This window comes from Penicillium waksmanii (genome assembly GCF_028829765.1).
Source record: "Penicillium waksmanii strain IBT 27052 chromosome Unknown utg000004l:1.0-5674109.0:1.0-5678898.0, whole genome shotgun sequence".
Classification (NCBI taxonomy): domain Eukaryota; kingdom Fungi; phylum Ascomycota; class Eurotiomycetes; order Eurotiales; family Aspergillaceae; genus Penicillium; species Penicillium waksmanii.
The window spans coordinates 749,777-772,148 of NW_026643251.1; the positions used below are offsets into that span (position 1 = coordinate 749,777).

Sequence of the window (22,372 nt, forward strand, 5' to 3'; positions counted from 1 at the left end):
CCGGGCTTTTCTTTAATAACGAGTCCGCGCCTTGTTTCCCGCATTCACTAACTATACTCTCAGCGCGCAGCGATGGATATTCTACAACAATCGTACGCATACGGCAGGTCGCCACTCATCTCCACGTCGAAATCGGTGCCTCACAATGCGCTCCTCTTCGGGGCAAATATCTCAAAGTCTCTATCACCGCTCCTCCATGGCATCCTCTTCAAGTCGAAAAACGCAATCTGGCGCTACGGCAAGGTGCAGACGACTGACCAGGCCGAGTTCAAGGCTCGGCTCACTGCAAGCGACATGATTGGGACTTCTATCACGATGCCTAATAAGGTGACATTTGGCAAGGCTCTGGATCATCTCACCGAAGAAGCACGCGTCATCGGGGCAGTGAATACCTCATTTGTCAGAGTGGCCCCAGATGGACGCCGCCTCCATATTGGCACGAATACAGACTGTGTCGGGATTCGTGAAGCAATTTTACACCGACACTTCTCCGCCAAATCAGTGACCGGCGGCAGAGCAGCGATGGTGGTAGGCGGAGGAGGAGCTGCACGCAGCGCCATATACGCCTTGTGGAAATGGTTCGGACCATCGGAGATCTATATCGTCAACAGACTTGAGTCCGAAGTTGAGGATATAGTGAAACACTTCACGGTCGCAATTCCAAGCATTAAGCTCTGCCATATAAAGTCAATCGATACTGCACAGCAAATGCCAGCGCCGTACATAATCATCGGAACCATCCCCGATTCTACTCCGACGCAGCCGGGCGAAATCCTCTGTGCGAGAATATGCGACATATTTCTTCGTAAGTCGGAGAAAGGACTGCTCGTCGATATGTGTTATATGCCTTCTCCGCAGACAAATCTCATCATAACTGCGCAAGGTCAAGGATGGAATACAATTGCTGGGACTGAGGTGCTGGTACGGGTATGCGTGGCTCAACAGATTTTGTGGGTGGAGGAAGAACCAAATGAAATGGGCGTCCAGCAAGCGTTAGCGGCAATTGGAGAGGAAACAAAGACAGAGCTGGTTAAACTGTAGTTATCGAAAAATGGAATAAAATGACCTGTCTTTACTAAGAATTATGGTGCCTCAAAGAAATATCCGAGCGACAAGGAGTGACGGGCGGGGGGGGGCTTCTCCGCCGAGTCCCATGGCCACATCTTTTCCCATTCCGAGATAATTGCCTATTATCTTTTCTTTCCATTTCTGGTGCTGAATATAATTCCGATCTTTGCCACCATACCCTCCGAATTCGCGCCCCTATGCCGTCGGCGTTTTCTCCGTCTGCGACTCTACGGATGTGAATACCCGAGGGACCTTTTCAGTTCCCCGCAAATCGGCCACTAGATTAATACGCCGGGCCAGTGAGAGGACATCTATATTGACTGATTTGAAGTCTTACTTATTGCAACAATAACAATCTGCAGTGGTTTTTGTTGATTTTCATCAGTCACCAAAATACGTCTTCCGTGACAATGGCAGCGCACATGGCTCCTCTCGCTCAGGTCAGTTCATTGCGTGGCGAAAACACATACTAGTAGTTGTTAACGCGAAAGCACAGCCTATCACCCTGAAGCTTTCGGGCAAGGTGATCAAGAATCGCATGTATAGGACCCCGCTCAGTGAATATGCGTCTACGTACGACGAAAACAACGTCGAGAACTGTGGGAAGCCCTTGCCTCGCTACGCAGAACTGTACCAAGGTATGATTATCTTTTCGCCTTTCCTTACTCAACCCCCAGTGAATAGTATGATAGCTAATCATCACGTGTATATTAGATCTTGCAGATGGTGGCGCAGGTCTGATCTGCACAGGAAACATCCCCATCCACCGAGATAACCTAGAAAACTATAACAACGCGGTTCTCGACATCAATAACCCTTGGGATCCCGTGGAGGCATTCGCACCCGCTGTCCAAGCGGCGAAATCCCGAGGTGCTTTATTCCTACCCCAGTTGCAGTTTCCCGGACGTCAGGTCCCTGAGTTTCTGAACCCGAATCCGAAGTCGTCGGCCGAGCAGCAACTGGAGCCGTGTCTTAACAAAAGTTATGGCAAGCCATCGCCACTTTCAACCGAGGAGATCAAGGATTTGGTTCACCGATATGTATGGGCGTCGGAAGTGCTTTCCAAAGCTGGGGCAGATGGAATTATTGTATGCTTCGCTCCTTCATTCGCTATTTCTTTGTGACACTAATCGGTCGTGCTTAGTTGCATGCGAGCCACGGATACATCATGCAGCAATTCCTCTCGCCGTTGATTAACAAGCGCACAGACAAGGTATGATCTAACTGCACAATTACATTTTGATTTCGCAAAAGACATGTCATTAACTTTGTTGTCCACTTAGTATGGCGGAAGCCTGGAAAACCGCGCCCGGTTTATTCTCGAAATCGTCAACGCCATCAAGGCGAAATTGCCGTCTAACAAATTTGTCATTGCGGCTAAACTCAATTGCCAAGACTGTATGTTTTTTCCTTCATCAATGGCGATATGAAAAATACTGATGCCCGTTTCCGTAGTTATCGAAGGAGGAACGAGCTTCGCAGAGACGTGCGTCGTTATCAAATGGCTCGAGGACGCCGGTGTCGACTTCTTTGACATATCCGGGGGCACCTATGCTTCCCCCGCATGGAGAGGAAACATTATGACCGAGTTGGCCGAGCGTCCGTCCCAAAAAGAACGTGGGAGGTAAGCAAGCTTCATATCTGGATTGAAGCCGAGTGCGAAGTCTAATGCCGGGGTAGTTATTTTATCGAATGGGCGCAGGAGCTCAAGAAGGTTCTCGTGAGTACATCCTCTCCATATCGAGGCGCCCAGCTAATTTATGAAATAGTCTCGTGCAGTTATTGGAACGACAGGAGGCTGGCGCGATAGTCATCGCATGTCCGAGGCTGTAGAGCATGGCGATATCGACATGATTGGGCTAGGAAGGCCATTGCGAGAGGATCCGAATTTTGTTAATCAAGTATTGCGAGGCGAGGTGAGACGCAGCAATCTTTAAACCAAATGAGGCCTGTCTTGGCGGGATTAATGATCCGATGGCATTTGATGCTATGTTAAATTCTGTCTCCATAGATCATAGACCAATTTGAATCCTCGGAAACATAATCCTCCGTTGATAGAAAGAACAGAAAGCAGCTAAGCTCGCCCATCCACCGAGAAAGAAATCGTGTAATAATGCAGATACACCTTGGATATTTGGTTAAATCAATCCCGATTGTCGTAAAGCAGAGTCAAAATGGACAATCCGGTGAATGCAGGCGTAAAAGAATTAATCGCGGGCTTTGCCTCGCTCACGGCGGGAGCCTTAAGAATTAATTTATTCGTGAGAATCCAGACTAAGCTGTCGCGCTGTCTTTCCAAAGTTCTTTTCAATTTATCGGTTTGTATGAATTCATCACTACTAACGGGAGCAGAGTCAACTATATCCCACGTCCTCCATCTACCTCCAAGGTAGTACCAGTAACGAACGAGCTCTGGTCTGTGGCCAGATACCACACAGCATTCGCAATGTCCATTGGCTGAGCAACTCGTTTCATCGGCAGTAAATCCTCGATCTTTTGCAGCCGTTCCTGGGAGTCCGCCCCACTGCCAATACTTGCTTGAAGCCTATAGCTGTCAGTATCTTGAACTCATCTCGTGAAGATATCTGGGAATCTCCTCGTACGTACATAGATGTATTGCCGACTGCTGGCGCGATGCAATTGAATCGGACAGTGGGAGCATACTCTAAAGCCATTGTTTTGGTCGCGACCTAGAATATTCTATTCGTTGGTCATTTCAACATTATTGCCGAGGGAGAAAAGGGTCTTTTACGCTCACTGCTGCCTTCGATGCATTGTAAAAGGCGAACCCTGGGCGGGGGCGTGTACAGCCGGTACTAATGTCGTTAGCAATATCACTTACTCTCCAGTTATTAGAAAGGCCCTACCTCGTAATATTCACGAAAACACCATTTCCCTGTTCCATCATAAATGGAACAATAGATCGGGCACTGCAAAAAATCGGCTATCATGACATGAGCGAGTTATACTTCCAAGCAACAAACAACATCTAGCTAAACACCTACCCTAACATTCACGTTGAAGGTACGTTCATACTCGGCCATGTCTTTCGTATGAACGGGCTAGTAAAAGTCAGTCACGTCGATCAGATTTCTTTCATACATTGAGAATACGTACGCTCTGGGCTCCAGTGATCCCGGCATTATTGACAACAATATCCAGGCGACCGAACATGTCTCGGGCAAGCGCCAATGCTTGTTCCCATGTATCTTGCTGAGTCACGTCTCCGAAAAGGAAGTGTATATTTGGTCCGACAGAAGCTTTCTGTTCTCCTTTCTCCTTATTGATGTCGATGATGATTACCTGATAGCCCTCCTGGTGGAAACGATCTGTTATGGTAGCTCCGAATCCATCTGCGCCGCCTGTGACGACAGCTACTTTTACCTGCATATTGTATTTTCAAACTGGGTTAATGGCGCAAAGGGAAATATTGAGCTTGGTTATTGATTTTTCGGTGCGACATACCATGTTGATGTAGTTATCGAAGCGCCCGCATCTCGGGTCTTTAATCTATTGGCCGGCTCCCCAACATGACATTTGGGTCTCCAAATATTTGCCCCTCCCGTTAGTACGCAATACCAAAGAGCAAAATCTACATTGAACGGGAATACTCAAGATGTCTATTATCAAAGTCGCAGTTGCTACAAACTCGCTTGGAAAGTCAGCCGCCGGGCATACAATCCATCGCAAACTACAAGCCGCCAAAACACACGGATTTGACGGTCTCGAAGTGGCCTTTGAATGTCTCGAGGCCCAGGCCGCAACGTATCCTTCGTTGCAGTCAAGAAAGGACCGCCTTCTCGCAGCTGCTGAAGATATTTACAAAGCTGCGAAATCGTTAGGCCTTGAACTGATCGCCTTGAATCCGTTCGGGGCGTATGATGGTCTCAAAGATCCTCATGATGTTAACATCCGGTTACAGGAGGCAGAGCTCTGGTGCCAGCTTTGTCAGGTTATGCACATCGATATTTTGCAGGTGAGATAAAAACATTAATTTGAAATCACCGATGTTCTACTGATGAAGCCTGGAAACTTTCTATAGATATGCACTGCACTTTATGGAATTGACGAGTCCAAAATTACTGATGACCCAACAGTCATCGCGAAGAATATGCGCACATTGGGTTCTCCTAACCCAACGTTATGACCTTCGAGTGGCTTACGAAGCCCCCTCTTGGGGTATCCACAGCAACACCTGGCAACAGGTCCAGAAGATTATTGATCTCGTCGACCTGCCGAACGTTGGCCACTGTCTAGACACATTCCATATTGCGTCCAAAGAAGCCGGGGATCCTTTTAGCTCCATATCTCCAATCCGAGCTGATGGATACCGAAATCTCCAGAGTAGCCTCGACGAGCTGAAACGCATTGTTAAACCAGAAAACATTGTATATTTCCAACTGAGCGACGCGACCGCGGCAAATCCAGATCAGGAAGGGTATCCCCGCCGAGATATGAACCAACCACCGTTCATGACGCAATCTCGCAATTGCCGGATTTATCCATGCGAGGAGAGTCGCGGAGGTTGCCTTCCCGTTGTTGATGTCGCCAAGGCTGTATTCGATCTGGGATACTGCGGGTGGGTGTCAATGGAGGTCTTTCATACCGACATGTGGGAGAAGCGGAATTCGTGAGTTTAATCCATGATCATTGACAAGAGAAAAGATCAATGCTTATATTGCCATGCAGGGTTCCAGATGACTGGGCAAGAAGGGGAATGGAATCTTGGAAAAAGCTAGCACGCCGTTGCGGATTGAATTCTAGTAAACTATAGGAGCCCTCTTCCTTACATTATGAAACACAGTCCAACAATCCAGTAGGGCAGAAACTGTGACTGGAAAGTATTGGAGAGCTTTGGCTTAATGGGAAGCTTTTAAAATGATCTGAGACCCAGTATGATAAGTCATCCTTTCCTCTCAGTGTATCTATGGTCTTGTCTTCGGTCTTTCCGATGCCTGGGAAATGGACATATAGGGGTCCACATCTCCGGTCGAATCCCAGTATGCTTTGTAGAAACAAACTCAGGCCTCGGAGACAAATTTGGCACGATCGAGCACAACTGCGAACAGGCGATACGGGATACGGGGTGGCTTTTCTGTTGGGACAAAATACGCATCGCTGAGTTGAGGCGCCATACGGTGTATTGTTGCAGGGGATTGCTCGTCACCTGTATAGAAGGTGTGCAGGGCACCGATCGGGAAGGGGTCTTCTTGGTCCCCTTCTTGGTTTGATTCAGAGGATAGAGCTTCAATAACTTCAGTTCGAGCAGGGCGGATGGCCGTCCAAGTAGGGGACTTTGGGATAAAGAACTTGAGAGTCAGAGTTTTATTGGCCTGGAGGTGGGGGACAATTGATGCTGTAAAGAGGCGTGCTGTACTTTCTAAAAGAGAGGAGCCTGCTGTATCGCGGATAGAGCTGAGAAAAAGCGCATGCACAATATATTGAATGTCAGAGATGTTTCCCTCAGTAGTATTGCTGACTGTTATGATATCGGCATCCTGAGTAACCCGGTATACCGGATCAAGAGAGAAGCCGCCAACTGCAGTTTCCTGGCTAAGTTGATCACGGATTTCCTCTTCTGATAGTCTATCTGAGCTAGGAGGCCCACCCTCGTCTATGTCCAAAGCGTCTCGTGTCCCAGCACGACCGACGCCGAGAAACATGTCAAGTACAACAATCTCTCCGACGTCATTCTGATTCTTAACACGCTCAGTGGTCAACTCGAATACTTCTGGTGAGAAATTTTCATGATACCTGCACGTGCCGGAAAACGAGCGGTTGAAGTAGAGCATGTCTGGGCCTTCACCTGCCTCAGCAAGCTCATCCTCATCATCTTCGCCTAGTCGATAGCTGTACGACCGTATTAGGACACAGAGCCCTATACGAATAGACTTGTCGGGATAACCGGTGAATTGCGGAATCAGCGGGGGTGCATTTTCGATTCCTAACCGGTGTTGCTGCTTACGGCGAGCGATTTCGAGGCGGTTATGCTCAATACGGGCGAAGGCGTCAGGCGGGCGGTATGAATAAATCTCAAACATAGGCAGAACCTCATCATTTCATAAATTTTGCATCAGGTATTCCCGTAGTTTTTCGTGGTCGTCACCCAAGGTGACGAGGCTATAAACCTGGATAGGAACCAGGTGGTCGGGTTCTGGGTCCGGCACGACGTACTGCTCAAGCACCACGCGATGACCCAGATGGTCAGCGTAAGTACGCACTTGCTGCCAGTCGCTCCCCTCCATGGCTAATTGGGCGTTTGGGGTATTTGAAAAATAAAAAGACTTGAGAGCAGGATTCCGGGAGTAAATGAGGGGAGATTCAAATGACGCACTTTGCGGTGTTTATAAGGGGCCTTACGTCTGTGGCACCCAACTAGGCACCCACGCCTGCTGTATTCGTTCTCTTTCTCATACACTCCCTTTCCTCAAGCCATTACTATGTAGTACTTTCGCCGAACCGCCACCATCCATTCCCACTCAGATATCGACCGCTATACTGTATCGTGACCAGTGATCATCTGAGCATCCTCACATTCATTAATACATATTCCAAGGCTATAATATGATGTAACTATCTTAATAATCTCAATTAATGTTTTTGATTATTTTCATTTGTAAAAAAGCCCATTTAGATGTATTTTCTAAGAAGTGTAAACAAGTTAGGTGAACGATTCCAGGTCTTCATGTTTTATGTTGGGTCTGAATAGCTTACGTAACGTCGTATTGGGGCACTAAAACCAGTAATTCCCAGGTCCGCCGTTTGTGACTAAACTTGTTCACCAATCCACCTCCGCATTCTCACACAAAACCATGCCAATCACACGAAGTCAAAGCAAGAAATTCGACACCGCCAATTTACCGGCAGTTGGACAAAGTACCATACAGGCTACCGGCGAACCAATGATCGAATGGCTGGTCTTTGATTATTCAGAGACGGCAACTGCAAAGCGAGTCAATTGGAAAGATCTCCTGAATGAGGTCCAAGCTGTTGAGGGGTGTGGCTACATCAATTTTGCCAATCCTGTAGAAACTCCACAGAAGCTATGGATTATTATCCGTAAGGCCTTAGTCCGGGCGACCTTGAAAGAAACTGACAAAAAATTGAATCAACAGAGTGGTTGTCTGGTTCGCACCGAGATAATTTTCACAGAGCAGACACAATTGCCAGGAAGGCAAAGAACTTCCTCTACCAACAAAGTGAAGATATATACTCTATTTATCAAATCAACTATCTTTTTGGAGGGATGATTTCAGTAAACGACCCTGAACGTATCCACGAAATCTGGATGGTTTATTTTCCCATTGAAGCCCTGGGAGCTGAAAAAAGAAATCAGTCTCAACTGCCACGTCTGAAGAATATCTATGAAAAATATGAAAAGCCCCATGAACCTATGTCCGGGATTCTCAGTCAAAAAATAGCGTGGCTATCTGGGGAGGTTATCTACCAGGGAGTGCAATGTCAACGCCTCGCGTGGTTTATGGAGTGGAGATCAAAGGAGGCCGAAGAGCTTTACAAGACAAAAGCACAATGGGATTGGGAGGGGGAAGGCAAAAATCGCAAGCCAAGACTTCTTCTGAATACTTTTATTGATGGCCTGAAGAGCCTTGGAATGATTGGGTATGAGGCATGGCATGCTCAATTTGTAGGAGTCCAAGCGCCGCTCGGTATTTGGTGCTAAAGAGCACACAGCTTAATCAAGACTCAATTGTCTCACGGGAAATCGGAATTTTCATCCTCGCCCATCTCCATCCTATTTGTATCGATCGTTTTATTCCCAGCCTTGCCCCTGAGAAAGGTGCGCTATGACCCATTACTATCGGTAACCAGAGCAGAGCGTCTAGTAGCAGGTCCTGAGACCCTTTTCCTATTTATAATAACTCGAGACCAATCGTTGCTGTTAAGATACATCGCTACCGCGAACCAGACATAGCTATTGGCGTTGGTAGCGGATTTTGTCCCCTCGAACTGTGCTAACTTCCCCGTCAAAACTGGCCCATAAGCTTTTTTTGTTTTACTACTACATGGGTCCAGGAACTTCTCATCTGTAATACCTGTGGAAAGTTAGTAGGTTGAATCTATTTTAGATAATAATCAGAGTACTTACTACCCTCAGAGACTATGTACATCAGTTCGTGAAGGAATATAGATAGTGAAGATACGGCCACCGCTATATTGGTATTTGCTGTAATAGTTTTCGCCCCACTTCTCCAGAGTTACAGGATGTCTTTACGTCTGGTATAACTGAAGATACATGGACAGAGGGTGATCGAGGACCTTATATTGTAGGTTGTAAAAGCCATAACATCGTTTTTATACATAACAATATCATCCGAATATAATCTGAACTGAGGAGCCCTCATTCTGTTTCTCACCCGCCAAGAGAGCCGGTTTATTCTCGATTCAGCTCAGCACATTTGTCCAACACTGCAACAGCATTGTATTTAAATAAAACCGAAGTTTGCGAATGAAGAGCATCTACGGCTCTAAAGTACTCATCTGATTTTCTTGTTTGGCCATCGCTGGTACGTTTCATGGTCTGTGGCTATTTCCGGTACCGCGCTACCTTTGCCATTCGCATCAGACACCTGCTTATCACTATGGCATTGCCCCAGCTCTTCTTGTCTTTATACAAGACAGGGTTGTCTCATTTTGAGGCTCTATATATAATTACCCTTGGATATTTTCACCGTCGACTGTTAGCTATCGATTTGGTACTTCCAAATGAGTTTGCATGTATTGCCCAATGAATTGTTGCGTTTGATAGCCGATAACTTGCAATCGACAAGTGATGTCAATTCGTTCGTCCAAACACATACTTGGTTTTTTGCTGCCCTGAACTCATACCTCTATCTTCAAAATATTCGCTCTGGAAGTTCGGCATTGATTTGGACGGCAAAGTTCGGGCGTCCAGTAGCGGTTCAAAAGCTGATGGACGAAGGTGCTGATGTTGGAGTCACATCTGACAAAAACCTAACACCGCTGGCACTTGCAGCAGAAAACGGACATTAAGCAACAGTCAGAGTACTGTTAGCAGCGAAAGGTGTCAATCCAAACTGCTAGGACTTAGCGGGCCGCACGCCATTGATTATCGCTTCGAAAAACGGACATGAAGCGGTTACCAAGTTGTTACTCAACTCGCATGGGGACAAATCTGACTCCAAGGAATTATTTGGGCGGACGCCGTTATCTTACGCAGCACAGAATGGGCATGCCGCAATTGTGGAGTTGCTACTTATGGCTAGTGGGGTCGATCCAAATTCAAGGGACGAACAAGGACAGACGCCGATATCATGGGCGGCAGAGTACGGACGGGAGACGGTGGTCAAACTGTTGTTTGCTGAAAAACGGGTCAATCCGGACTCTAAAGATTCTAATGGGCAAACACCACTATTTTTCTCGGCACAGAATGGGCACGAAGAAATTGTCAGGCTACTGCTTGTCACAAAGGGTGCTGATTCAGACTTGATGGATAATTTGGGTTGGACACCGCTGGCGTTGGCAGCACAGCTCGGACGCGAGGGAGTGATCAAGCTCCTTCTTGCCTCTGGGCACGTGAATCCAGATACCAAAAACTACCTCGGGAGGACACCTCTTTCTTTGGCAGCAGAGAATGGACACGAGGCAGTCGTCAGGCTCTTGCTCTCCACGGCCAGGGTTGACCCGGACCCAAGGGATTCTGATGGACGGACGCCATGTTCGCGCGCAGCACATAAAGGACATGAGGCAGTCGTCAAGCTTCTATGTGCTCAAGAACGTGTGCAGAAAAATTCAGTAGATAAATACGGAATGACGCCTCTTTTTTCTGGCAACACGGAAAAGACACGAGGCAGTTATTAGGTTATTAGGTTGAGTTTTGTCGTGGCCTTGGATCATGAATAATTCATATACTATTCATGGCAGGGTAGTGCGAAAATTTGGAGTTTGTCAAACTAGCTCAAAAACCGTCTGTGAGGCCTCTCTGTTGTTCCTCTGCTAGTCTTTCCGCATTCAATGATATCCACCAGGCATGGGAGGGATCGTGACCTTGTCCATCTGCCCATTCATCCCACGGTTTCGGGCTAAGTATATAGTGTATATTTTTCACACTCTTATCGCGCCATATGACGTCATGTATTCCTTTCCATCGGAGTGTTTTGAGCGCATTGTATACGTACGGCAGCGCAACCCACCGACCGTTAAAAATATCGCCGAGGAGGGACTGATCAGCGAAATCATATTGCAATGTTGTAGAGGAGGCAAGCTGTGCTACGATTTTGTCATAAATCGCTTGAGATGGGTTCACCACCTGCAAGCCACCATTTGGTATCCCTAATCCTGCGGTGGCTGGAGGCCCGGCTGTTTGTGCGATATCTGGACTGTCATGCTGAGTGGAATAGGCACAATTGGCCGGAACCCTTTAACAAAGCGCTGAATTAGCGATTGGGCAAACGACTAGTGGGTAAAAAAGGTTCTTGCTTAGGACAAAGCCATCGAGCTTACCAGTCTCTGGGATAGTGAGGTTTGTGAAGCGGATTGCAGACACATGCGTGGCTAGCAGCAAACACTCGGTCACCCGTTCCATTCATGCTTGCCGCATCCAAAGTGATGTCCATTAACTCATCCATATTTTGAAGGATCGCCATATCACTGTCCAGCTGCACAACGCGATCATATTCAATGAGTGAGAACGGTGTGAGCTTGCTCCAGCAGTCGTAGAAGCGCATGTCGTTGGTGAAATCTTTCGGGACCGCTGGGAGAAGATATGGTACATGCCGTTTCGCTATTCCCCTCGAGTCCAGAGCTTTGTGTCCATCCGCAGGAAATGAATCTGTGTAAAGAGCAACGAGAGGATACTTTGATCCAGCTCTCTTAAGAGAGTAATCGAGAGTCAACAGACCAGACAAATACGCGGTATTTGTTATGAGAGTGGTCCAGACTGAAAGGCGTTCAATGTTATCATGGGAAGTCTTCCATTAGATTCTTGGGTATTCACACCTTTGGAACCCCCCTAATTCAGGCGGTTCCACTGATTCGGGCACATAGTGACCCATGTTTCGGGCGGTTACAAGGAGCGAGAACAAAAGGAAGAAGATGACCTCAACGGTGTCGCGGAAGCGCTGACGAGCTAGAAGCAAGATTTGTGGGTTTCCGTGTGGGCGGTGAGACGATGCGGCAAAATTTCCCGACGCAACGTACAGTCCCGTTCCAAAAGTTTGAAACACTCTGCTTACCGCCCTGGTCTCCGTCTGCTATTAGCAGGCGGTCAATTATAATCGGCAACGGGGTGTTTCAACCTTTTGGAACGCCACTGTAGCCTGACCGGCCCGCGAGACGCTAAGCAGAGTCAGTCATCTTCATTTACCATCGGTTGATGAAATGACAATTGGAATCAAATTTGTGGTGAAATCTGTTGGATTATTATTTCAAGGAGAGACGGCCACAGAATAGAGGGTTCCTGGTCCTCTTTCCAGATTAAATCTTACGATGGCATCCGACTCTCCTTGCTCTCACCGGATACTCCGACGTTCGGCTGCGGGAGGGACCGTGCCGTGCAAGCTGCAACTAAACCCAAGGGGTGTTTTCCATGCCCAATCATAGCCATAGCCTCATATTGAAACACAGCGTATCGCCGCGACAAAAGAGGCGTACAATGATGACCACAGAGCCATTCAGTTTAGCCGCCCCGATGCGGATTACTTTTGAGCGCGATCCGAATCAGAGGCCATAGCATCTTTTTCTATCCCACACCTTCACGTCAAGAGGACAAATCTTCGTCAGCGCACAGGTTTCCCTGAGAAAAAGGTTGACTGTTACCCTTCTTTATTTCGCACGACACATTAGAGACACCTCCGCCTGGAGCAAACCACCAGAATCCCATCTCCTTTCCACGGCGCAGCTGCTACATTTTGTCCAAATCGATTCACAGTGTGGCAATCAGCAAATTCTAAAGATCCCACTTAACTCACAATGGATGTTTCATCAACTGTCGCTACGTGGCTGTCTTTGGCGGTCACAGTCTTGGGTCTTGGTTCCATCGCTACTCAATTCGGCACGATCATCGATCAAGCAGACCCATTCCATTCCCTGAGGGACATTCGGCACCTAGGCAGCTGGTGGCGTCGACAACCTACAGTTCCGTGGTATCGAATTATCAAGCCGCCTCCTGTCGGGCCTGTTATCAGCGCAGACCTCTCAAACGGAATATGTGGTAAAAAAAGAGTTCATCTTAGCCGTCTGCCACTGACACGTCCAGCCGGGCAAGCCGCATGGTCTATTTTGCTAGCAGTGGTCCATCCAATATCCGGGAAGGATAGTCGTTGTTTGAAACCCTTGGAAGGTGTTTCAATCACTGGCGAGAAAGAAGGTGAACATATTGTGACGATCGCCGACGAACAACTCGACCTCGTCCCATGTGAGACCTGGGCCGATATCCCTCTCCGTCCTCTCGTGAAGCATAGATTGACGACTTGCACCGTGATATCACGCAGTACTCTTTTGGCATTATTCTGCCTAACAAATGCGCGTCAATTATATCGCTATAGCAGTGCTTCTGGTCATCGGGCTGCTTACGCGTCATATTGTGGGCAATGGCGTATAGAATGGCCTATCGGAGACCGCGCGTGTGTGTTTTTTTGTGCACATGATTCACATGTTTCTTCAAAAGACGTATATCCGGCAATCTTCGAGCAGAGGCTCGACAAGTGCTTACAGATGCTGGCCGGTGTGATTGAGTCTGAAGTACCAAATGGCTTCAAGTGTGCCTTCCCGGGACGCAAATCAACCGGCACATGGCGACTAGAATATGCACCTAAAGGGTTTGGCGGCGCGCACAGCGGGAGACATCTTTATAATATGATTGGCGGCAAAGTGAACGAGGTGGACTACTTATTCTTGAAGCCAAGAAGTATGGAAAACGAATCATCAAAAAGCACCGTCGTGCTTCACCTGCCTAATAAAGAAGACGGCACTTCTGATGTCATCTTATACATCGGACATCAAGAATCTGTTGTTCTTGACCAGGCTTTGGATAGCCTACCGTGGTCATTCCTATCATGGTCTATCCATTGGGGACTACGTGATATTCTCACTGCGTATTCAAAGTAGAGAATGGACCTCTACCGGAATCATCTAGCAAATACCCTACGCCTTGCGGTATTGAATCGGCCAGAAACGCTAATCGCCAGAGGATGGGACTCGCGATTTGTCAGGCATGAAATGGCAGACATGGCATCAAGTGCTGTTCTTGCAGGACGTGGAAACTCAGGGGATGCTGTCCGTGTAGTGACAGACATTGCGGCAAGCTTGTGGGACGGACACGTTTCGGCTCTTGATGAAACGCACTTCTGGAGACAGCCAGTTTCTGATTCTGATTTTTCAACTTTGAGCCCAATGGCTGTCATTGCCCTCGTCAAATGCTTTGTACTGGAATGGAGTAATGATTTAGATTACCAGATGTACCATGATCTTCCATTGGAACTGTACCTCGGCTAAACCAACAAAACAATCACAAACTTTAAAGAAACAATCAGTTCTCTTCAATTAGTCATAAGGCATGCGCTTCAATTGTAATCACGCTTCTTAAAGTGTCTCATTCTAGTCGAGAAATCCGAAATCCCAAAGAGGACCGCTGGATACTATGGTTCACAAGGTGGATACAGTTGCTAGCATGTACGGCTTATAAGATCGGATTTATGGATGGATAAAGGTTAGAGAAAGCAAGCCCCAACGAAGGAGTCTTAATTGTTATCAGAACTATTCAATTAGGTGATACACATGGAGTCTTTGCTCTGAACGGTTACTAAAAGGCTAATTTCTCAGTTTTTCGAAGAAAACCCAGGTGGGTCCACACATTTTGAGTAACGGATCAGGGTGCGTCTAGAGATGGGTCATATATATTTGATCCCCTGTCGAAGTGAGTAAGTGAGCGAGTGGGTATTTGTAGTAGTAGAAATATTCGGCGATTGGCATTGCGTGGTCTCAACATCACCAGTTCAACCAAAAGACTCGCTGTGTGACATCTGCATTCGCTTTACTATGTCCATAAACATACTGAGGCTATGTGCAGATGCCAAAAGACCGAGCGCTTCAGGGGTGAGGCTTTGGCACAATGATACTTAAAGCCAGCTCAGCTGAAAGTGGTCAGTGCAGTGGTCGCCCTAGAGAGTATGGTTCTCACCCTGCTCACCCCATTCTCACCCTGTCTATTGCGCACTCACCCTAATCACCCGGGTCGCGCGACGCTAAAGCGGCGCGCACTATATGTAGGCCTTCGTACACACACCTGGTTCCTCCAACCACGCTCTGATGTCCCTTCGGCCCCGATTACGGCCCCTCAACATGGCGTACATTATCGCAGTTGTTTCCACGTCTTCGCTGACTTAGCTCTATCTGATCAGTATTCCGCTAAGCTGAGGCGAAGTCTTCAATCCCTGGTGTGATCATGTGATCCTGATCTCTTGTAGGTAAACCTCCCCCTCTACTGTTCTCTTTCCTTTCTCTTTTCTCCAGAGGAAAGTCAACTACAATTATTATGGCTCCAGGTTCAGTGGTCGGTCTTGTAACGACATGTTATGAGTAGACTGTGTCCCTCTTTTGGAAATATTGCGCTGTACTGACTCTACGATAGCATCGGTGTTAAAATCATCGACATATGCTCAACATGGAAGCACGCCGAAAGTGAGGTCAAGAAGCGTGTGCTTATTGTCGAAGCCTGCTGGAATCGTACCAAGCTCCAAATTGACTTCGTCATGCGCATTATATCCATCCTGGATGAAGAGCATTGTCGCATGATGGACGCGCTCTTAAAACAACTCGAGCTGGGAATTCACTGATGCCAAACGCGCGACGTAGCCAAAAAAAAAAAAGAAAAGTAACTGGTGAGAGCGGCCAACGGCGAGAGAAAATCCTGTGGTTTGGTTGACATCTCAAAACAGTCGACAGAGAGGACCTCGCGAAAACTCAGAATCGCCGACGCTGTAGTATATTGTGCCCAAGGTTGAACACAGCATTCATTGAACGTATGGTCTACCTCAATATTTAATCTAACCACGTTTACTTAATACGATAAAGTCTATTAAATCTCATTATTTAGGAAGCATAAACATCAGAGAATCCAGTCGACCGAACACTAGCAGTCCTTCTTGATTGCTATCAGAAGTCATCACTATGACTCCCTCGGTAGGCCACTCATTATTAGCTATGATAGAGTCCGGGGCGGAAATCTTAAGTATGTGACGGTACTAAAACTGACTAAATCACGCAGCTGATCTGAACATCTAGCCTGACTAAACCTTCTAGTTCGTAAGCGACCCACAAGATCACCGTCTCCAGAAACCTAGACTGGACGAAGCTCCTTGTAGAACAATCCCTAGAAATAGTTAGTGTTTGCTGCACAGCACGGACATGGGGGCATTATTCATGCACTTCTCAAGAAAGGAGCCAATCCCGATTCCTCATCCGCCGATGGTAGAACACCTTTAAACACCCATGTGTTTTTGACCGGTCGTATCTTCGGCCTCACAAAAGAGGACCGTCAGTTAGCTGTCGTAACAGACGACATACATTTTCTCCCGACATCAACAAGCAGCCTTCCGCCAACCCCTTCTTCTGCAATTGAGAAGAGGAAACGCGTTGACCGCTGGTCCCAAAGGGCTGGTCCACGTCTCAGTTTTATGACCCCCAGCTTGGAGAGAACGTTAGGGCCACCACTACTGCCGACGAGGATGAAGATGAGGAAAGCACTCAGATTACACGGGCTGACACTCTGGATGGAACTGAAAGTGCTCGACAGGCAAGTATACCGACTCCCGAAAGGCGATCACAGAGACCAAGAAAAACTTCATACGCCGATATACTTGCACTGTCAAAATAAATAACCTATGTCAGTTCGTGTCGTTTATGCTTCATATAACAATTCCACACTACTTATCCTTTTCTACTATCTTAATAGCTCCCCTGACTTTCGTTTCAGGGCCGATGCGTGCGACGCGCGCGTCTTCCAGTTATTATTTCCATTCGTGTCTTAACGAGGCTTAGCGTGACTTGGCATTTAGGGTTCAGGAAACAATGAGAGAGTGTAAATAGTGACACCGATTGTCGGAACTACCGCAGAGCAATACTGTAGAGCAATACTGTAGAGCGAACAGACATACATTTAGTAGTTCCATAGGATTTGGTTTGATCATATGCCATTACATTTAGAGGCTTGACACTGTATATAAATGCATAAATTGTGCCAAGACCTTTCTAATTTACTAGACTTGTGCATTCCAATACAGGACATGAATTTCACCTAGTGTAATGGGGATTTCCGCTCTCAACATCGGTATCGTGGAGTCATGTGACTGAGGCCTTAGCAACAAGGCCTTCGCATTGTTTCGTGAGGTTAAGTAGCGTTCGTTCGATAGCATCAATAACAATCATGCATGTCCCCCCTTATGAAATGCTCTACTGGGGTTGCTGAGGTTGCGGTATCGATATACTGCTTATGAAAGGTTCTGGCTATTCGTTCCATCGTTCCTCTATAGCGTCACGCTTTGTCTACTACTCGCCTGCACTCTGCGAGTGTGGTGGTTTTGTCCTCTTGTGATCGACCCGTCTGCTTGACAGACTGCCAGCGAGCATTCCCATCTTTCACTAGAAATCTTGTCAAAAACCAGTACTGAAGGCTCTTTCCACGTTAGGAGTAAACGAATGATGTTAATGCTAAACTTACGGTTCAGAATGTTTTTGAGTGAAGTAACTATTTGCAGTGAAAAGTTGGGTACTAGTTACAATCTTAAATTCGTAGCCTCGTTAATCTCTCTGACATTTGTCGAGTAGTACTATGATCTAGACCCAGGGCCTTCTCATACCCTGCTAGTGCTCGCTGGTACATCTCCTTGGCCTCTTTGAACTTGCCCCGATCTTTGTAGAGAGTCCCAAGATTATGAACAGTATTGAGAGTGGATGTATGATCTGGACCCAGGGCCTTCTCCTTACCCGCAAGTGCTCGCTGGTACATTTCCTCAGCCTCTTTAAGCTTGCCCTGATCTCTGTAGAGACTCCCAAGGTCGTTCACCGTTATAAGAGTAGATGTAAGATCTGGACCCAGGGTCTTCACCTTGCCTGCTAGTGCTCGCTGGTACATCTCCTCAGCTTCTTTGAACTTGCCCTGATCTCTGTAGAGAGTCCCAAGATTATGAACAGTATTGAGAGTAGATGTATGATCTGGACCCAGGGTCTTCTCATACCCTGCCAGTGCTCGCTGGTACATCTCCTCGGCCTCTCTGAATTGACCCTGATCTCTGTAGAGATTCCCAAGGTTGTTCACAGTATCGAGAGTGGATGTATGATCTGGACCCAGGGCCTTCTCCTTACCCGCAAGTGCTCGCTGGTACATTTCCTCAGCCTCTTTAAGCTTGCCCTGATCTCTGTAGAGATTCCCAAAATTGTTCACAGTATCGAGAGTGGATGTATGATCTGGACCCAGGGCCTTCTCCTTACCCGCAAGTGCTCGCTGGTACATCTCCTCAGCCTCTTTGAATTTACCCTGATCACAGTAGAGATTCCCAAGGTTATTCACAGTATGGAGGATAGACATATAATCTAGACCAAGGGCCTTCTCCTTGCCTACCAGTGCTCGCTGGTACATCTCCTCAGCCTCTTTGAGCCTCCCTTGGCCTCTGTAGAGATCCCCCAATCCATGAAAACCTCCCCATACAGAAATATCGCTAGCAGAAAATTCTCTATGGCGGACATAATTTGCGTGTGGAAGAAGCCGTCGTTGGAGCTCTGAGCAGTTCCTGTCACTTGCACCTGGGACGTTATATCCAACAGAAATCAGTGCCAGTTCAGAAAGCTGGATTGAATTTACTTTTTCGTCCGTGCTGGCAATGTAGAGGCACCAGTCTCGTACCACTGGGTGCATCGCATAGCTTCCATCTTGTAGCCTACTTTCAAGAAGAGAGAATTCGATGAGGGTCTTCACAGCGATTTTGAACGTGAGTCCGCTTGATATAGCTTTTTGAAGCCAGGTAGGCACATCTGAGCTATTATCACCACCTTTCACTAGCTCATACCAAATATCCCGATTATCAAAGCGCGCAAGTAGAAGTAGTAGCTCTGCTGCATCCGTATCCCGCTTCTTGATCTCACGATATGAGATCATCCACGTTTGTAGCATATTGCCGTGCTGGTATTGACGTCCGGGACTTGATTGGGATTGTAAGTCAGTCCAAGACTCTCGGTAATATTGCAAGTACTCGGTGATGCTGGTTCCGGTTTGACGCATGAATGCCGCCGCGATGACTATCGCTAATGGCAGTCCATCAAGACGACTGGCAAGGGCAAGGGTATCTAGGCATATGAGTTTCGCTGAAAAGGCTTATAAATTGGATGTCCTCGTACCTGGACTGTCTTCAAGGTTCTCATAGGTGATTGCTGATAGACCGCTTTTCTGCAAGAGTAGTTGAATTGCGTTCGTTGAATCAAGCTTACGGATTGGAAAAGACTTCCCCAGCTCGATTAAGCTAGAGAGTCTAGAGGTAATGAGAATGGACCCATGATCGACAGGAGGGAAAAACTCTGCAATATCATATACATCACCAACAGTGCCGCTGATTGGAAGGTATTGATCGACATTATCAAAAATGATAAGCCAGCTTGAGTTGCCATCCAACGCTAGCCATCGAATCACGTGCCTCGCTCGTTGCTCTACTTTTTCGTCATCGATAACCGTATTATTCTGAGACTGTCCTGGTAGTCGGGGGAAAATAGAACTCAAAGACTGCAATAAAGTGCTTCGATCCTTGCCACTAATCCAAAAGATAGCGGTGAAATCACGCTTGTGATCTCGCGCGAAGTGACTCGCCAGCTGTGTCTTTCCCATCCCACCAAGCCCATGGAGAATAGCAATCCTTCGATGTGGGAAGTCTTTTGGCTGTAAGTACTGCCAAAGGCAATCTAGTTCGTCTTGCCGCCCTATGAAATTGTCAATCACCGGGACAGCACCAAGGTCTAATGGAACAGTAAAACAATTAACTAAATACAGAAGTCTTCATTTAGCAACAGGCCCGAACTAGACCAAAGGGCCCACGGATGATGTTTGGAGCTTCTCACCAGCGTCTGCCAGAGTGTCTCGTGCTGTGGGGGTACTATCAATCCGATTAGTCGGAACTACCAAAAGCAGCTCTTTAGCATAGGCCGCCGCCATTGCTGCTGCATATCCCTGCCATTCCTTATTTTTGTGTGAGTCAGAATAGTCACAGATGCCTCGAATGACTAGACATGGGAAGCCATTCATAAGGCCCGCTGCTTCCATCTCCACACAGTATACTCCGAGGTCATGAGCCAGTTGATCTCGCCGCCTGGCATCCTTCACTACCTGATTGGCAGATGCAACCAGTCCATAGTGTATGATTGGTTCTTCATGGTCTCGTGGTAGCCGTGGAACTAGTTTTGACCGATCGCAGCTAGCACATGTATCAGATGTTTTGTGTTCATATTCCGCTTGGTATAGACAGTCCTCTTCGGCTGGACGAGTAAAGCTTTTGGCTTTGTTGGGTTTCATTTTGCTCGAAGCATCGCAAGCAAACTCTAGGACTCGACTGTCTTCTGTAAGATGGTGGGCTTGCAATGTAGCAAGAGTGGTCAACAGAATCTCTGGTGGCCGGTTCAACATTCCTGTTCGCTGGAATTGACCCCCGGTGAAGGCTTTACCTAAGTCGTATTGGATCACGCCTCCAGAAGTGTCCGTCGGTTGGCTGACCACAATATCGCCCAGTCGAATGTCTGCCTTCTTGCTAGGTACCCCTCCACCGATGCCAACCATCAGACCGAACCGGATAGAATGGAAAGTCGAAAGCAACTGCGTCGCCACCATTGCCGCTGATACATTGCCATATGATCCACCCGGTAAACATGCAATAACAACATTATGGCTTCCAATGTCCCCGAGAATGTATGTATTTTTATCGGTCAAAGGTTGAGACAGGCTAGGGTGTATTGCGTCCAGCATCAGTTTCGCAGCCGCCATTTCCAGTGGCAAGGCACATATCCATCCGACCGTGTAATCTTGATGAGATAGGAGAGACTTGGTGGCCATGATATTTTATAACTAGATAGGGAAATATTGATGAACTTGAGAAAGGGTGAAGGTAAAGTCAGGCATGAATGCCAGCCAGTCTTGGGGAGCAGCCGAGTCGAAAAGTGAGGCTGAGGCATGCTAGCCCCACATCCAACCATTTCGAGTGATCGACACCCTACGAAATCATTGTGATCATGTTTGCTCGTTTTGCATCGAACCTTCTAGTCGCTTGGGTTTCCAGATCTTTGAATCTTCCATACTAGCGTCATTTATTATTGGCTATAAATAGATGTCCTTCTCATATTTGGATTAGCGTTTGCTGGAAGTGGGAGTTTCTGATGTCGAGAAGCCGGCAGGTCCTCTGAAACTTCCATCATATTATACACTAATCCAGATGTGGTTTAAGTTGTATTTAAGGGCCTCGTTCCAGCACTGAATGGTACTGTATAATGACAAATGAGAAAACACGAGATGGAGTGCCTACCATAACGATGCCTCATTGCAGGTGTTCCAAAGCCAGCACCAACAACATCTCAACCTACCGCAAATGGCAAGAAACCTCCAGGCCTGGCAGCGCAATATGATTGCTCATATGATACAGTACAAAGTTGGAGACTCACAGTCTCCCAAATGACCACAGTTGCCAGGTGTAGCGAGCGCTCTGTCACTAATATTCACAGGAACACGCGGCTTTTTCGGCAACCCCAGATGCCCCCAGTCTCTGTCGGCCAGCCATCAAGCATTACCTCGGCAATGCTTGATACCCTTTGTGAGCCTCTTGCGGGAAAGCCTGGCTTATACATTGAGGAAATGGGCACTTTTCTAGGGGACGAGTTTAACGTACTACCCTTCTCATCGACCGTCAAGCGTTCGCTGAAATGGGTTGGCTGGACGAAAAAGAAAGCCCAGCAGAAAGTGAAGGAACGGAATCCGCAACTTGGAGATTCATACCAGCATACAGTTTCGTTCGTACTATCTGGGTCTTTATTGATGAATCGGTCTGTGATAAACGGGTGGGGTATCGAGGGACCGGTTAGTCACCACTAGGCGTGACACCGGTCCAAATTGTAAATTTCATCGGGGTTGACGATACCAGAAACTTCCAGCCTATACACAGGATGGAGTCATCCTGTCTTGAATTCTTAAAGGATCAACTGGCGCTGCGCTCTTTGAATCGAATCTCTTGTTGAGCAACTTCTCCAGCACTGTGGGAGATGGCCGGAACCGAACTCTGTGCTCGTAATGGACAATGCCTCT

The 22,372-nt window shown here is 47.3% G+C and overlaps 14 protein-coding genes across 14 annotated transcripts; 8 read left to right on the forward strand and 6 right to left on the reverse strand.

Moving 5' to 3' along the window:
* Positions 1-72: 72 nt before the first annotated feature.
* Positions 73-1,041, forward strand: N7481_003140 (shikimate dehydrogenase family protein; the record flags this gene model as incomplete). The annotated part of the gene is made up of 1 exon (XM_057262359.1): positions 73-1,041. The coding sequence occupies one exon, from the start codon at positions 73-75 to the stop codon at positions 1,039-1,041; it is 969 nt and encodes a 322-aa protein (XP_057124020.1).
* Positions 1,042-1,478: 437 nt separating this feature from the next.
* Positions 1,479-3,005, forward strand: N7481_003141 (uncharacterized protein; the record flags this gene model as incomplete). Its single annotated transcript, XM_057262360.1, has 8 exons — positions 1,479-1,508; positions 1,565-1,706; positions 1,783-2,156; positions 2,213-2,281; positions 2,352-2,466; positions 2,524-2,692; positions 2,749-2,788; positions 2,838-3,005. The coding sequence occupies 8 exons, from the start codon at positions 1,479-1,481 to the stop codon at positions 3,003-3,005; spliced, it is 1,107 nt and encodes a 368-aa protein (XP_057124021.1).
* A 421-nt stretch (positions 3,006-3,426) lies between these two features.
* Positions 3,427-4,458, reverse strand: N7481_003142 (uncharacterized protein; the record flags this gene model as incomplete). Its single annotated transcript, XM_057262361.1, has 6 exons — positions 3,427-3,613; positions 3,676-3,758; positions 3,827-3,884; positions 3,936-4,012; positions 4,074-4,130; positions 4,186-4,458. The coding sequence occupies 6 exons, from the start codon at positions 4,456-4,458 to the stop codon at positions 3,427-3,429; spliced, it is 735 nt and encodes a 244-aa protein (XP_057124022.1).
* Positions 4,459-4,684: 226 nt separating this feature from the next.
* Positions 4,685-5,842, forward strand: N7481_003143 (sugar phosphate isomerase/epimerase family protein; the record flags this gene model as incomplete). Its single annotated transcript, XM_057262362.1, has 3 exons — positions 4,685-5,044; positions 5,166-5,698; positions 5,758-5,842. The coding sequence occupies 3 exons, from the start codon at positions 4,685-4,687 to the stop codon at positions 5,840-5,842; spliced, it is 978 nt and encodes a 325-aa protein (XP_057124023.1).
* A 247-nt stretch (positions 5,843-6,089) lies between these two features.
* On the reverse strand, positions 6,090-7,109 carry N7481_003144 (uncharacterized protein; the record flags this gene model as incomplete). Its single annotated transcript, XM_057262363.1, has 1 exon — positions 6,090-7,109. The coding sequence occupies one exon, from the start codon at positions 7,107-7,109 to the stop codon at positions 6,090-6,092; it is 1,020 nt and encodes a 339-aa protein (XP_057124024.1).
* An 18-nt stretch (positions 7,110-7,127) lies between these two features.
* Positions 7,128-7,313, reverse strand: N7481_003145 (uncharacterized protein; the record flags this gene model as incomplete). Its single annotated transcript, XM_057262364.1, has 1 exon — positions 7,128-7,313. One exon carries the CDS (start codon positions 7,311-7,313, stop codon positions 7,128-7,130), a length of 186 nt encoding a protein of 61 aa, XP_057124025.1.
* Positions 7,314-7,880: 567 nt separating this feature from the next.
* N7481_003146 (uncharacterized protein) lies at positions 7,881-8,749 on the forward strand (the record flags this gene model as incomplete). The annotated part of the gene is made up of 2 exons (XM_057262365.1): positions 7,881-8,127; positions 8,184-8,749. 2 exons carry the CDS (start codon positions 7,881-7,883, stop codon positions 8,747-8,749), a joined length of 813 nt encoding a protein of 270 aa, XP_057124026.1.
* Positions 8,750-8,781: 32 nt separating this feature from the next.
* N7481_003147 (uncharacterized protein) lies at positions 8,782-9,431 on the reverse strand (the record flags this gene model as incomplete). The annotated part of the gene is given in 4 exon segments (XM_057262366.1): positions 8,782-8,857; positions 8,879-9,071; positions 9,176-9,273; positions 9,289-9,431. 4 exon segments carry the CDS (start codon positions 9,429-9,431, stop codon positions 8,782-8,784), a joined length of 510 nt encoding a protein of 169 aa, XP_057124027.1.
* Positions 9,432-9,792: 361 nt separating this feature from the next.
* N7481_003148 (ankyrin repeat domain-containing protein) lies at positions 9,793-10,908 on the forward strand (the record flags this gene model as incomplete). The annotated part of the gene is made up of 2 exons (XM_057262367.1): positions 9,793-10,017; positions 10,132-10,908. 2 exons carry the CDS (start codon positions 9,793-9,795, stop codon positions 10,906-10,908), a joined length of 1,002 nt encoding a protein of 333 aa, XP_057124028.1.
* A 97-nt stretch (positions 10,909-11,005) lies between these two features.
* Positions 11,006-12,101, reverse strand: N7481_003149 (glycosyltransferase family 8 protein; the record flags this gene model as incomplete). The annotated part of the gene is made up of 3 exons (XM_057262368.1): positions 11,006-11,465; positions 11,551-11,986; positions 12,044-12,101. 3 exons carry the CDS (start codon positions 12,099-12,101, stop codon positions 11,006-11,008), a joined length of 954 nt encoding a protein of 317 aa, XP_057124029.1.
* Positions 12,102-13,017: 916 nt separating this feature from the next.
* N7481_003150 (uncharacterized protein) lies at positions 13,018-14,154 on the forward strand (the record flags this gene model as incomplete). The annotated part of the gene is made up of 1 exon (XM_057262369.1): positions 13,018-14,154. One exon carries the CDS (start codon positions 13,018-13,020, stop codon positions 14,152-14,154), a length of 1,137 nt encoding a protein of 378 aa, XP_057124030.1.
* A 120-nt stretch (positions 14,155-14,274) lies between these two features.
* Positions 14,275-14,541, forward strand: N7481_003151 (uncharacterized protein; the record flags this gene model as incomplete). Its single annotated transcript, XM_057262370.1, has 1 exon — positions 14,275-14,541. One exon carries the CDS (start codon positions 14,275-14,277, stop codon positions 14,539-14,541), a length of 267 nt encoding a protein of 88 aa, XP_057124031.1.
* An 846-nt stretch (positions 14,542-15,387) lies between these two features.
* Positions 15,388-15,881, forward strand: N7481_003152 (uncharacterized protein; the record flags this gene model as incomplete). The annotated part of the gene is made up of 2 exons (XM_057262371.1): positions 15,388-15,392; positions 15,677-15,881. 2 exons carry the CDS (start codon positions 15,388-15,390, stop codon positions 15,879-15,881), a joined length of 210 nt encoding a protein of 69 aa, XP_057124032.1.
* A 1,946-nt stretch (positions 15,882-17,827) lies between these two features.
* Positions 17,828-21,133, reverse strand: N7481_003153 (uncharacterized protein; the record flags this gene model as incomplete). The annotated part of the gene is made up of 3 exons (XM_057262372.1): positions 17,828-19,386; positions 19,438-20,010; positions 20,149-21,133. The coding sequence occupies 3 exons, from the start codon at positions 21,131-21,133 to the stop codon at positions 17,828-17,830; spliced, it is 3,117 nt and encodes a 1,038-aa protein (XP_057124033.1).
* Between the last annotated feature and the right edge of the window lie 1,239 nt (positions 21,134-22,372).